The sequence below is a fragment of the Sphaerodactylus townsendi genome, linkage group LG07, assembly GCF_021028975.2.
Source record: "Sphaerodactylus townsendi isolate TG3544 linkage group LG07, MPM_Stown_v2.3, whole genome shotgun sequence".
Classification (NCBI taxonomy): domain Eukaryota; kingdom Metazoa; phylum Chordata; class Lepidosauria; order Squamata; family Sphaerodactylidae; genus Sphaerodactylus; species Sphaerodactylus townsendi.
Window position 1 is genome coordinate 18519537 of NC_059431.1, and position 14872 is coordinate 18534408.

The window sequence follows — 14872 nt, forward strand, 5'->3', positions numbered from 1 at the left end:
ACCTCGTGCTGTGATTCTCTAGGGGTCATGTCTACATAGCTATGTAGACCCCCGAAACAAATGATGCAAATACAGCATAAGAAGGCCAGTGCAAGCTCAGAAAATGATAAGCAGGGACATAGGTAAGGGGGGGGCTCACGGGCTCAAACCCCTCCCATTACATGTCCAGCTTGCTTGAAACAGTGCAGGGAACGGAACAGCCGGAAAGTCAGCTCAGTCACTGAACCCACCCCATTAAAAATCTATACCTATGTCACTGCTGACAAGAAAGTTCAGGGACTGCACAGCGGCCACAGAAACATTTTAAAGAGATCCGCACAGCATGTGAAAACGCTTCCACAAAAGCATCGCTTCCAGAACTGTTTTCAAAAAAGAATCGCTTGGGAACAGAATGCAAATAAAATGTTTTCAGGCAGGAAATAAAACATTTTGGGCTAAAAAACCATGCAGAACTCCATGGAGGAAACGTTTCATTTCCTGCCTCACAATGTTTTATTTAGTTTGTGCGGATTCTTTAGCCATGATCTCCTGTTTCATTGTAATAAATGGGTATAGTTACTTAGACAGTCCAAGGCTTCATGAACGGGTATTCAATAACCATGACGTGCAATCCCAAACCACTGTTGTCTCTGGTAAACATTTTCTGCAAGTTTTTGTTATGATGACCATGGGACACAATAAATAAGTACAGTATGGCCACGGTAGGCAACATCACAGCGCAACCCTTTTAACCCCCTTAAAAACTATTGTCCTCTCTAGTTTCATGTGGCTCAAATCCAACAGCATGATGTACTTGACATTTTTAAAGAGGTTGAAAATTTTCCTTAACAGAATCCAGGGCTTGGCGAGGAAATAACTGCTATAAATACAAACGCAACTGACAATGTTGAATTGATACTTGTTATGGGAAAAATCAGAGATAGTTGCTGCTCCTTTGCACAGCTCCATGAAAAATACCAGAATGTCCACCCAGCTACATCTTTGCTTTCAGTAAAAATACAAAAGGAAAAAGAAAACCTACAAGGAGTGAGCATATAATGAGGATTATTAATACAGTGCAAATGATTAAGATAGAAAACCATTACAGTGCTATTAACCTGGAAACTGTCAGAGGAAATGTAGGAAATGTCTAACGAGGATGGAAGTACAAAGAAAACAATGGTTCTCGTCAATCAGTGGGTTCTTTTTAAAAAGTGGTGTCGAATTTCTAACAGCCACATATGCCTGCACAGATCCACACAAGAAACATCTATCCCCAAGAGGTATCCCCATCCCTTCCTGCAACGATAACATCAATGCGGCACTTGCTCCATCAATTTGCATTCCTTTCTCTTGAGGCCACCACCAAGGGGGCCACCAATCCCTGTGCCAAGATTTCTTTCTTACACACGAGTTGCAGGTCACGTATTATCTGACAAGAGGCATGAGTTTGGGTTGAAGGCAAGCCTTGTTTTTCCACAAGGGTGTGTGTGTGTGTGGGGGGGGGCTTCTAAGGCTGGGACAACGAGGGGACAGAGGGTCACGTGCAAAACAGGCAGCCCCCCCCCCAGCTTATCTATAGTGTTCTATGCTCTAACACATCTTCGACAATAATTGTCCATATTGAATAGCAGTGCAAACTCCATTAAATGCTGGTCTACGGTCCACAGCAATTTCAATGTCACTTTCCTTGTTCACTGTCCCATCTGTTATCTTGTACGGCAGCTAAAGGAGCAAACATTCGTAAACGTCTCGAAGGAGAAGTAGTAATCTTTTCCTCTTGAGTCAAGATGCAGGCGTAGCGGGTTCACACGTAACCCTCTGGGCAATCTACCATGTGCAATGTGTACTTTTCATCTCACAGCTACAGGGATGTTCAGCAGCTGAATTTTGTGGACAAAAACCTTTTTGTTTACCTATATAACATCAAGTCACAGCTGACCTACGGAGGACCCCATAGGGTTGTCAAGGCAAGAGATGTTCAGAGGGTGGCTTTTAACTGCCTGCCTCTCTGTCACAACCTGGCATTCCTTTGCGGTCACCTATCCAAATAATAACCAAAGTCAACCCTGCTTAGCTTCTGAGATCTGCAGAGATCAGGCTTGCCTGGAGCTACCCAGGCCAGAGTGGGTAAAACCTACTTACTACAAATCCCCCAAAGACCACACTTCTGCATTATCTGCAAGAGATAGTGTGTAAATACACATACACACCCTGATCCACTTACACATCCCGCACACGTGATTCTGTTAACCACACTTGGCAATGGGATGCCGATTCCTGCCCCGGTATCCTACTTTGGGCAGTCTGTTTGGGACCACTAAACTATCCATTCTGCAACTTCCTTTGTGAGAGTTATGGCTACTCATCTAACGTTGAATGCTCGGAGGATTACTGCAGTGCTCAATACTAGAAGAGCACAGGGCGTACTGGAAAGGTGAGGATGACTGGATTCCCCCCCCCCCCTTTGTAAGGTAAGAAATCTCCTATGTTTTCTTGGCAGCCTGTGCACTGACTCCAGTTTTCTTTACAATGCTTGAGCTTGGCTGTTGTGCCTTGGGTTTGGGGACGGCTGGCTTCCTTGGTTTCTGACAGCTGGTTTGAAGGGGTTTCAGTCCCAGCATCTCGCAGTATTTATTGCACTGGTGGAGAGCCTTAAATTGATCGATAAATGAGATGGAGCAGTTGCCTTTGAAACCCTTGTACCTGCAGCGGGACAAAGGATAGAAACAGCTGTTAGGTTGCCAAGACAAAAAATGCATTTTTGATGTACAGATGCATCTGAAACATTTACACATTTCCCCAGTGGAATTTGCGGGACTATTTTGGCTTGGGAAAACAGAATGGGAGGAAGGCTGAAGCCCCTTTTCCATGCTTACCACAGTGACAATCACATTTGAGCTTTGCACGTGTAAGAAAGAACACACAGCTTACATGTGGGAACCACCTACTCTTATATGATCCTACCTGACCACTACAGTCATCTTCAGAGGCCTTGCTCCAGGTACCCCTGCCTTCTGAGATTCAATGAATAGCAACCTGAGAAAAAGTCTTATTGGTTGTGGCACCAAAATTATGCAATTCATTCCCCAGAGGGATTCACCCATTCCTTTTTATCATGATCTTCCACCACAGGGGTGAAGACTTGTATAGCCTGGTATCTCCCACACTGAATCTCACTGACTCATCCTATTTATGGGTTTATGTATTTATGATTTGTTTTCATTGCCTTTAATTCTTACATACATGCTTATGTTACCTATGTAAACATAGTGTTCACATAGTCTTCACCAATGTAAACACAGTCTTCACCGTTACGTTTTTTACCCTCCCCAAAATCCTGGGAAGACTGGAGAACTGGTATACCTCCTTCCTTCTAGCAGACTTTGAATTTAGAACCTCAGAGGTGTCAGATTCTGTGCAGCTGTCAGAATCTACCAAGGTGTACTGCTGATTCAGGGGTGTACTGCTCAGGGGGATATGTGGGGTAAAATGTCCCCGGGCTGCAGCTATTTAGTCATGTGGGGTGGAAAATTGCCCCCCTACACACTTTTTCCTTCCCCCTGGGTCCATACACTGACTTCAAGACCTGGTGCAAAAAAGTTTGGTTGTTGTGGGGGTGGGCAGCCACCCATATGGGGGAGGGGGGCATGGATAACTCAGATTTTGCACCGGGCTACATTTTCCCTAGACACACCTCTGTTTATTAATACATATTTATTCATTTTATACCTCTTAATGTCAGGTTGCATATATGGTTTTATAACTATTCTGTTTATGTATGTTTTATTCAGCCAGTCTATGACCACAATAAATGGTTGAAATGATTATTCTGAATTCTTTATGCATTTTAACTCTTGTTTAATGTTTTGTTGTTTATCATCTTGGGGACCCTAAGCTGGGTGGAAAGGCAGCTTTAAATAATTTGGTGCCGCTAGGTTTAAAAAATTGGTGCCGCTAGGTTTAAAAATGCACCCCCTGCAGGCCAAAACACGAAAAACACCAAAAAATCAGACAAAACCGAATTTTTCAGGTATACCCGAATATTCGGTTATATCTGAATATGTTATTTGTGTTATTCAGGCATACAGATAATTTTATGCCCAAATAAATCTGAATCCAAATTTTACCGAATTTCTAGGGTATTGACCAAGCCTAATTGTAACTCTTCTTAGGATTGCATTGATAGCAAAAGGAAATAAAAAAGATGCTGTGCTTTTAAAAGAGTGCTAGATGGGATGAAAAAGTTAAGATGACAATAAATGCATGAAACAACTAAAGGCCAGTCCAGAGGACATGCTAGAAAATCATCCAGCATCTTTTTCTCTGTTGTAAACAGAAGCGAAGTTCTGATTTGGATCAGGACCTTGATACAGAGCAAGCAGGAGAGTCATTTTCCCAGCATTTTGAGTTGATATGTGTCTGGGTAGGCTAAACAGGTGACAGCCAGCATAGTGTAGTGGTTAAGGTGTTGGACTAGGATCTGGGAAAGACTGGTTTGATTCCCCACTCTGCCATGGAAACTTGCAGGATGACGTTGGGCCAGTCACACCCCTTCGTTCTTGACCCTGGCTAGGATGGGAGACCTCCATGGAACACCAGGGACGTGACACAGAGGTCGGCAATGGCAAGCTACCTCTGAAGTTCTCTTGCCTTGAAAAGCTTATGGGGTCACCATAAGTCAACTGTGACTTGATGGCAAAACGGGAGAAACAGATAAGCACGTTACTGTGGGAAATCTACATGCAATTGTGACCAATCCAGGCATGTCTAGTGTCTGGATTTAAAAAAAAAAAATCTCCCCAAATCCAGATCATTGGGGTAAATTCAAGGATGCTGTGGAGGGGAGGAGTGTCTACATGGCAGTTTTATGCAGGGCATACACAACTCCAAAGATCTGATCACAAATTACCCTCTCAATTCTCTCTCTTATTTGTCTATCATTGTTTTGCCAGTTACATTACTCATCCTTCTAGATAATCAAATGAAGCAATATGAAGAGATCTATGCTTCATGACTGAAGTCCCCCTCCCCCCCCCCCCAAAAAAAATTACTGGCTTTGTATGGTGTTCACAGCTGAGCAGAATTCTCTTCTTGATTTAGCCAGCCGTGCTTTGTGTTGTTAAAAACACTGGCAGCTTTTTCTGAAATAAGCTTATTGCTCTACAAAAGGATTGTCCTGTAATACTGAATTCTGTACACAGAATGAAATACTCCCTAGTACAGTGATGGCGAACCTTTTCGAGACCGAGTGCCCAAATTGCAACCCAAAACCCACTTATTTATCGCAAAGCACCCACACGGCAATTTAACCCGAATACTGAGGTTTTAGTTTAGAAAAAACGGTTGGCTCCGAGGTGTGTATTATTCAGGAGCAAGCTTGGTGGTAGTCAGTGGCTTGGCTTTGAAGCAACTGTGCAACTCTTCCAATGGGTGAATCACGACCCTAGGAGGGTTTACTCAGAAGCAAGCCCCATTGCCAACAACCGAGCTTACTCCCAAGTAAAGGATCGCACTTTAGTTCTTCGTGAAAATCAGTGGGGTTTAACAGCGCTTTACAGGGTTACCTACACTGCTTCCCCAAAACTAGATCTTAGGTTTAATGCTAATAATTGAGCCCAGCGGCCTAGGCCAGCCTAGAAGTGTGGGGGGGGGGCACTCTGTTTGTGAGTGCCCACAGAGAGGGCTCTGAGTGCCACCTCTGGCACCCGTGCCATAGGTTCGCCACCACTGCCCTAGTAGATAAGCCAGGGACCTAATTCCTTCAGTCAGCCTCTTAAACTTTATTTCAAGTCATGAAGCAGTATGAGTCTGCATTTCTTCCATTCTCCTTCTGTCAAGCAGACCAATTGGAAAGGTTGCAGGCACTTCTTTGGGAATGTCGATAATATCAAGCAATGAAAAGGCCACCCTCTAGATGCCAGATCTTGACAGAAACATGTACTTCCACTTTGGAACTGAAAATGGCACAAATCCAAATGTTTTCCAAAGGGCCGCTCTGCCTTCATCTCTATGTGGAGTTTGGGGGTTGGAGCCAACAGCATAAATCTAGAAATGGACAGCCTCCCCGCTCAGTCTGAAGTCTAAGGCTGGATCCAAGCCTGGCTGAGGCTGGGATCAACTGGGGCCTTGATCTCCACGTGGAGATTGGGGGTGGGGGAGCCCCACTTGCTGGCATTCAACTAAGCCCCTGCAGTGAACTCCACAGCGGGCTCCGAACCTGGGTGCGGCTGTGGGGGGGGGCACAGCAAAAATGTTCCCCCATGAAGTGGCGCCTGGGGATCCAGTGCCCCCATGTCCCCTATCTTAGGGGCCAGCTGGGACCAGGCCGTCTTCCGCTTTTGGCGGGATCTGTCACTTTGGGATTACACTTTAGAGTCCTGGCCATTCCGCTGGTTCTTACAAATTGTTCCTCGGGATTGTGGGGAGGCTGCTGCACTGCCTTGGGGGCTCAAGGCAGCCTCCCGTGGCGTACCGTCGCTGCAGGATGCCGCATGGCCTTCTCTGGGGCTTGCCGCGTTGCCGCTCTGTCACAGGGCTGCGCAAACGGCGAAGCCCCAGACGCCCGTGCACTGCTGGCGGCAAGGCCGCGGCCAAGAGCTCATGCCTCCCCGTCTCAGATTACAAAGGTGACCATCTGGTCACCTTACCCTATCTACATCACTGCTCGGGGTATTTAAGCCCCAAATCTAGGAATTTCCTAGGCAGAGGTTACCTGCACCATGGAGGTAATATCAGAAGCATCTGGCACATGGGGACAGCCATGCTGCATTTTCTCCAGGGTTCTGGACCCAGTTCAATGGAGAGGTGATCCTGAAACAAGGAGAAAATGCAACTTGGCTGCCATAAGCTTTTGATATTATCTCCGCAGTGCAGGAAACAGCCAGGCTTCGGTTCTCTCATGCTGTGAATGTTGTGTAAAAAGCGGGCCTTGTTAAGTGGGAGGACAGGTCCCTTTCCTGGTTTTCAGAAAAATCTCACCAGCGTAATTTGAGAAGATGGCCTCACAGGCAGAAAGCCGTGATCCTCTGAAAACCTTATCTGCAACTAGCAGGCCCACGTATTGATTGAATCACAAACACCGTCTTAACAGCCTTGAAAGTAAACGTGCGCCCTTTCTTCCTGTTTTTCACGATGGAAATATTATTTGGCTGATCTGGTTCTTTTCACACACGGCCTGCTTTGGTTTAGCTCTTGCGGAGCAGTCCGATGGCTGTGTTTTATTGTTGTTTAGATCTATCCGAGTGAAGTTGACTAAATATTTTGTTAACGAAGGTTAATTTCCAGACTTTCTCCAGAGTACTGAATATTTTTTTAAAGGATAAAGTGTGCCCTCTACTGAATGAAAATATACAGCAGCCATTTAATATTTTCATCAAATTGATATTAGAATTGCCCTCATGTTCTACCTCAAGAGCTTAAAGTGAATTATAAATAGAAAAGTCCCAGATACATAGCTAACAAAGAGAGGTTTGACTCTGCTTATACCGTGGTAATAGCGTTAGTCTTGAATGTGCTACTGAATTTGAATCTTGCTGAATCTTAAATAATAAAGAAACTATAGCAATGCTCAAAACAACTGAGGAAGAAATCGATGTATTTTGAATCCCATTTTGTTGTTTTTGTCACTTATCTCAGGCCTTCTCTTTTCTCACAAGGGGATTCCTCCTCATTTGTCTTTCCCTCATTCTGTCTACTCAGTTGCATCAAACTAAAACCAATTATTTCCCCATCTAGGAATTTCCCCAATCTAGGAATTTCCCCTTCTAGGAATGCCAACCTCCTGGGAATCTCCCAGTTCACCTCCAGGCTATAGAAATCGTTTTCCTTGAAGAAAATGGATGCTGTGGAGGCTTGACTGATTGGCAGTGTATCCCACTGAGATCCTTTTATTTTATTTATTTCCTTGTATTTATACCCCATCCACTTTCGACCATAGTTGGGCTCCAGGCGGCTTACCAACATATAAAACGTTATATATAAAAATATAATAACTCTACCATAAAACAAATAATTGTGCTAAAATGTGGTGACCAGATGTCCCGCTTTTGGCGGGACAGTCCCGCCTTAAAACAATTTGTCCCACGTCCCGCGGGTTTTTTGAACTGTCCCGATTTTTGGAAGGCTGCCGCACTGCCTTCTGGGGCGCAAGGCAGTGCGGCAGCCTCCCGCGCATGCGGCCGCAGGAGCGCACTGCCTTCTGGGGCGCTCCCCGGTTTCCCGCCCTGTCACAGGGCGGGAAACCGGGGGAGCCCCAGAAGGCAGGGCGGCAGCCTCCCATGCACGTGGCCGCAGGAGCACTGCCACCCGCCCACCCGCCCGTCCCAGTTTACAAAGGTGACAATCTGGTCACCTTATGCTAAAACCAAATGACGGCAAGTAATATAATAACATTATAGGCTGCCCCTTTCATCTTTCAGTGATGCTTGTCCTCTCCAGGTTTCACTCCCAAATCTCCCCGGATCTGGCAACCCAACCCTCTTGTGAAGTTGGAGATCTTCTGGGATTACAAATGGGATTACAACTGAGCTACAGGCAACAGAGATCAGTCCATATGGAGAAAAGGCCCACTTTGGAAGGTGAACTCAATGGCATTATACCCAGTGGTGGGATTCGGCCGATTCGCACCTATTCGGTAGAGCCGGTAGCTAATTTTTGGTCTAGTTCAGAGAATGGTTGTAATACCACCACTGAGTCCTTTCGGAGCTGGTTGTTAAATGATTTGAATCCTACCACTGATTATAACTCACTGAAATCCCTCTTGTCCCCCAAATCTTGCGCTCCTCAGGTTCCACTGCCCAAATCTCCAGGTATTTCCCTACACCAGGGGTCTGCGGCTCTCCAGATGTTCATGGACTACAATTCCCATCAGCCCCTGCCAGCATGGCCAATCAGACCCCTGCCCTACACAGAGCTGGTGACCTTGTGATCTGTCCTCCTTCAATCCCTGCATTTAAAAGCGCAAGTTGAATCATCCCTTTGCTCCGGATAATTTATTCTTTGGGACTTCTCTAGGATCCTGCTTTATGTTAACAATTGTAGGCAAAAAGAAACCACAGAAACATCATAGGAATCATGAACCATCACAGCATGATTTTCTAGTTTGGTTCTATCACAGTGGAAGCCTGAACTTTTGCTTAAGAAAAACAGTTAATGGGTTTCAGCCGCTGCTGGTAATACTATGCAGAATGCTAATCAGAGCAATCTTCTGCAACATGTATTAATACCTTCATTAAAAACTAATAATATCAGGGGAGGGATTACTGGTCATGTATTATTCATCTTGCTCTGCCTTAGTGCCTTTTTGTAAGTCTACGAGTAATGACTCACAGTGAGGCATTTCAGTATCCTTTCTGTTCACTCCATTATATTAAGTGTTCGAGGCAAGCTATTAAAATTCACCAGTCACAGTCCTAAATGTTTCCATGCCAGGCTACGAGGAAATTTAATATTGCATGGATTACAAATACTCAACCCTGAAGGATGTTCATTGGTTAATGTTAACCTTACAAAGCTTTCTCTAGGGTTTCCAACTTGTCTGTTAGGGCAGGTTCATATAATACCACGAGGGGTATAATTGCTGGTTCCCTTTTGTCAGATGATCCTGTGCTGTGCAGGTAAGGTTTGTCAGGTGGGACATCACCTGGGTTGGTTGAACATCCTGACTCCTTCCCAGACCAGCATCAGTTCCAGCACTGGGAGAAGCAACACACCCCTTGAATACAGATTTAAAGAAAATGGCGTCCAATATGGAATCTTCACTTTTCAGAACTAAGGACCGGGTCTGATTCAGGTTAGTTGATGTAGCTTATTTATTATTCATACATATTTATTTATTAAACTTATAGGCCGCCTCATCCCCGAAGGGCTCGAGGCGGCTCACAGTATGGCTGTTCTACAGGACAGCAAATCAAAACAACATAAAACAACATAAAACTTAAACCCATTAAAACTTACGCAGCAGTTACGAACAACAAATATAGATTAAAACAACAAAAGTTGTTTAAAACAGAAGTTTGTTTCAAACAGGCACCTGATCTAAAGGCCAAAAGAAAGGGAGGGAGTAGGCAGGGCCTGACGACGACAGCACATTGGCTTGTCGAGCTGCTCTGAACCACCATTGCAGTCGGCTCTCATTTGCAGTTGGCTTCAGAATTCTCACAAGTTTGTGACGTGGTTTTACAGACAAAAAGGGGCCCATCTGAACAGGCTCTGCTGTTTAAATTTCCTTCCAGCTGTAGTAACAGTACATTCTTCAATTACCTAGCTTTCTTGTCTTAAAACAATGGCCCCTTCCGCACACACAAAATAATGTATTTTCAAACCACTTTCACAACTGTTTGCAAGTGGATTTTGCTGTTCCGCACAGCTTCAAAGAGCACTGAAAGCAGTTTGAAAGTGCATTATTCTGCATGTGCGGAATGAGCCAATGTTTCTAACCATTTTGGATCCTTTTAGAAGTTCCTTCTGTCTCTTGGAAAGCCCTAGAAGAATTTCATCCTCTGCATCATATCCCCTTTTGGACAGCTTGCAGGACAGTTGTTGAATCTAAACAGGCTTCCTTGTACCACGGGACTGGACATACGATCCTGGCTGAAATCTTTCAGCAGTACAGAAAAGCTGTTTTAAGAACAGGCAATGGATAAAGTTTATTTTGCTGAGAAATGAGATCGCTAAACCTTTGTCGTCATAGACCAATGAGCATGTTTAAACATTTTTTAAAATTATGTCTGCATATTTTCTTTTTGTACCGCCTTGACAGATCATCTCTTAATCTTCTGTTGTCTTAGAACTCAGGGAAATTCCAGCTCTGCTTTACAGCTGACTATCAGACAAGAACAGGAGGCAGCCAAGGGCTAAGGGAACAGCCCCAATGATGTCGACTCACTGGACATTACTGGATTTATTTCTTTTTTAAGATGCCAAAACTCTGCATATTGTATGTCAGTGTTTACTTCTCTGTAGTTACAAGGCTGAGAACGCCTGATGACTTCATGCATTCATTTCTCTGGCCCCTTTCGCACTTACAGAATAATGCACTTTCAATCCACTTTCACAATTGTTTGCAAGTGGATTTTGCTTTTCCGCACAGTAAAATCCAGCTGCAAAGTGCATTGAAAGTGCATTATTCTGCATGTGTGGAAGGGGCCTCTGTCTCTTCCCCTCCCTTTGCAAGTGTTGTCAAATTCCTCATCTCTTCCCTTTCGTGACCTAACCAGGAGAGCCAACATCTGCACAGACTTTTGTGCCAACTGTAAACAGGTTGGCTCTGAAGAAGAGAATTTGAGAGTGAGCAAGAAAGAGCGATATGGAGGGCAGATCCACAGAAAGAGCGATATGGAGGGCAGATCCTAAGCACAGCTACTCAGAATCTTATTATTATCCATGGGTTTACTCTCACAAAAGTGTTCTTAGCATCGCACAATCGATCTCTCCACCAAAGTTAAGAGTCAGCAATGATATCCCCTGCAGAGGACATACTAACCACCCACAGCTTCAAAGGGTAAGTAAGTCAGCTAAGCCTCGATAAAAATCCTCACACCATGCCTTTCCCACCCACCTTTTCTTGGGAAGAGTGCCAATTCGTTCCCATTCAAGGTGGTTGAGAGATAGGAATCCCAGCCTCCAGGTGGGACCTGGGAATCCCTTGGAATTGTAGCGAAGAAGAAGAAGAAGAAGAAGAAGAAGAAGAAGAAGAAGAAGAAGAAGAAGAAGAAGAAGAAGAAGAAGAAGAAGAAGAAGAAGAAGAAGAAGAAGAAGAAGAGGAGGAGGAGGAGGAGGAGGAGGAGGAGGAGGAGTTTGGATTTATATCCCCCCCTTTCTCTCCTGCAGGAGACTCAAAGGGGCTTACAATCTCCTTGCCCTTCCCCCCTCACAACAAACACCCTGTGAGGTAGGTGGGGCTGAGAGAGCTCTGAGAAGCTGTGACTAGCCCAAGGTCACCCAGCTGGCATGTGTGGGAGTGGACAGGCTAATCTGAATTCCCCAGACAAGCCTCCACAGCTCAAGTGGCAGAGCTGGGAATCAAACCCGGTTCCTCCAGATCAGAGTGCACCTGCTCTCAGGCACTGCGCCACTGTAGAGACTACAGAGATCACTTCCCCTGGAGGAAATGGTTGTTTTGGAGGGTGGACCCTATGACGTTGTACTTCACTGAGCTCCCTGTCTTCCCAAGGCTATACCACCCAAATCTTCAAGAGTTTCCCAACCTGGATCTGGCAGCCTTTCCCTACAACCAATTCCCCACCGGTGGTCAGGGTGGGACAGGATGCTGACATACAAAATGTAGCATCTACAAAAGCCTATTGCTCCCTGTCCACTGTAGAGAACAAACGAGCCATTGTAAAAAGCTTCTGTGAACATTTTACATACCTGGAAAGTCCCTGCTGACATTGGGTTTTTTTTTTTTTGCTTTTGTGAGTTGTGGTAGGAAAGAGGCACTTTCAAGTTGGCACGGTCATGACATTGATGCACAGTACAAACCCCCAAAAAGGTTGGCTGAGAAATGTGTTTTTCACTCACCCTTTGGCCAAGGTTGCTATGCCAACGTCGGTTAGTTTCATTCCTACACCTGCAAAACAAAAGCGCAAGCCAACATTACACGTGTGTGTTTAGGTATAGAAAAGCTTTATATATATCGAGACAGTTTTCATCAGCTCTGCTGCTACTGACATGACCCAACCCACCCACCCACCTCTTTTTTGGTTGCTGTTGTCACAGATATTGAGGATTGCTTGTTCTGCTCTGTTACGAAAGACATGGAGAGTTGGTTCTCATCTCATCTAAATTCCATGTACTGAAGTACCATTCCACTCCTCCCAAATCAGCCCCAATTGCCCCTTAAATTCTGCTCTTGGGGACAGGAGACCTTAGGAGCAACCGGAAGGAGGAGTCAGAGGGCTGTCGTAAGAGGGGGACATTTTCCGCTTCTTATGCAAGTGGATCTTTTTGATGGGATCCAGCCCACGCAGAGGAGCATTCCTCACTCTTAGATTAACACTTTAGTACAGAAGTGAACTTGGAGTAGATAAATCAAGGACATGATACCAGAGGCGTAGCTAGGGCAAATGGAGCCCAGTGCAAAATCTGAGTTTTGCGAGTGCGCCTTCCCCCCAATGTTCATTTGTGTTTTTTGTATTTTTTTAATGTTTTTCCAGTTTTTGGCCTGCATGGGGCGCAGCTTTGAGGCTAGTGGCACCAAAATTTCAGTGTATCTTTAGGAGACTCTCCTGATGATACCACCCAGGTTTGGTAAAGTTTGGTTCAGGGGATCCAAAGTTATGGACCCTCAAAGGTGTAGCCCCATCTCCTATTATCTCCTATTGGAAACAATGGGGGATTCATTGCAACTTGTATCTGATGAAGAAGAGTTTGGATTTATGTCCCCCCTTTCTCTCCTGCAGGAGACTCAAAGGGGCATACAAACTCCTTTCCCTTTCCCCCTTACAACAAACACCCTGTGAGGTAGGTGGGGCTGAGAGAGCTCAGAAGAATAGATTGATTAGCCCAGGTTAGGGTCTGAGCACTTCAGATACCAGGAACCACAATTCCCATCAAGCTTTCCTGTCAGCATGGCCAATTGGCCATGCTGGTAGGGGCTGATGGGAATTGTAGTTCCTGAACATCTGGAGAGCCGCAGGTTCCCTACCCCTGGACTAGCCCAAGGTCACCCAGCTAGCGTGTGTTGGAGTGTACAGGCTAATCTGAATTCCCCAGATAAGCCTCCACAGCTCAGACGGCAGAGCGGGGAATCAAACCCGTTTCCTCCAGATTAGAGTACACCTGCTCTTAACCACTACACCACTGTTTGCAAGATCTGATTAGATGGGGCTAGCCTAGGCCATCCAGATCAGGAAAAATGCATGACTAGACATTGTTTTACAGAGCTGTCAAAAATACAAGCTAGAATTTCTTACAAGGAGTAGCAGACAAGCTGAAATTAACATTTCATATGTATTGAAGGCCTGTCTAGAGCTGTTTTCTCCTCTCTTCAAACTGGTTGCTGGCAATGGCCTAATCAAGAAGATCCTTGCTGTTTCAGTTATTGAATATTATAGGCCCCTGTAGAAGCAGACATTTGCCACAGCGGGTAAAAATAATACATTCCTTTCCCCTGTCAGTAGGTAACACATTTCAAATGAATACAGCAATAGCCTTGAGGGGTGGGAGGAAAAGAAAAACCCAGAAATCCTTCTGCACGTTTTCTATTCTTGTAAGACAAGGCTCAAATTCTAAAGCTGGTGTGGAACTAAGAGGTCTGAGGCTTTAGATCGGACGCCTCCACAGAGTCCTGGCCAAAGGAAGAGCAAAGAAAACCTGCTGAGTAAATCTCCTTATGCAAACAGAAATCTGCTTATGCCAACAGCCCAGAGTAGGTCAGATGATTCCCTCGTAAACGTTTCTGGGTCAGGTTTGCTTGCTGGCCGAAGAAGAAGAAGAAGAAGAAGAAGAAGAAGAAGAAGAAGAAGAAGAAGAAGAAGAAGAAGAAGAAGAAGAAGAAGAAGAAGAAGAAGAAGAAGAAGAAGAAGAAGAAGAAGAAGAAGAAGAAGAAGAAGAAGAAGAAGAAGAAGAAGAAGAAGAAGAAGAGGAGGAGGAGGAGGAGGAGGAGGAGGAGGAGGAGGAGGAAGAGGAGGAAGAAGAGGAGGAGGAGGAGGAGGAGGAGGAGGAGGATTTGGATTAATGTCCCCCCTGACAATCTCCTTGCCCTTCCCCCCTCACAGCAAACACCCTGTGAGGTAGGTGGGGCTGAGAGAGCTCCGAGAAGCTGTGACTAGCCCAAGGTCACCCAGCTGGCATGTGTGGGAGTGCACAGGCTAATCTGAATTCCCCAGATAAGACTCCACAGCTCAGGCGGCAGAGCGGGGAATCAAACCCGGTTCCTCCAGATTAGACA

General features: G+C 45.2%; 1 protein-coding gene across 1 annotated transcript in view; it reads right to left on the reverse strand.

Moving 5' to 3' along the window:
- Positions 1-406: 406 nt before the first annotated feature.
- The window catches only part of ALPK2 (alpha kinase 2), a 77600-nt gene continuing 63134 nt past the window's right edge, over positions 407-14872 (reverse strand). The window contains exons 12-13 of the mRNA XM_048504754.1: positions 12502-12550; positions 407-2685 (exon numbers count right to left, since the gene is read on the reverse strand). Coding sequence (XP_048360711.1) covers positions 2466-2685; positions 12502-12550 — 269 coding nt within the window. The 3' untranslated portion in view covers positions 407-2465. The remainder of the gene's footprint in view (positions 2686-12501; positions 12551-14872) is intronic.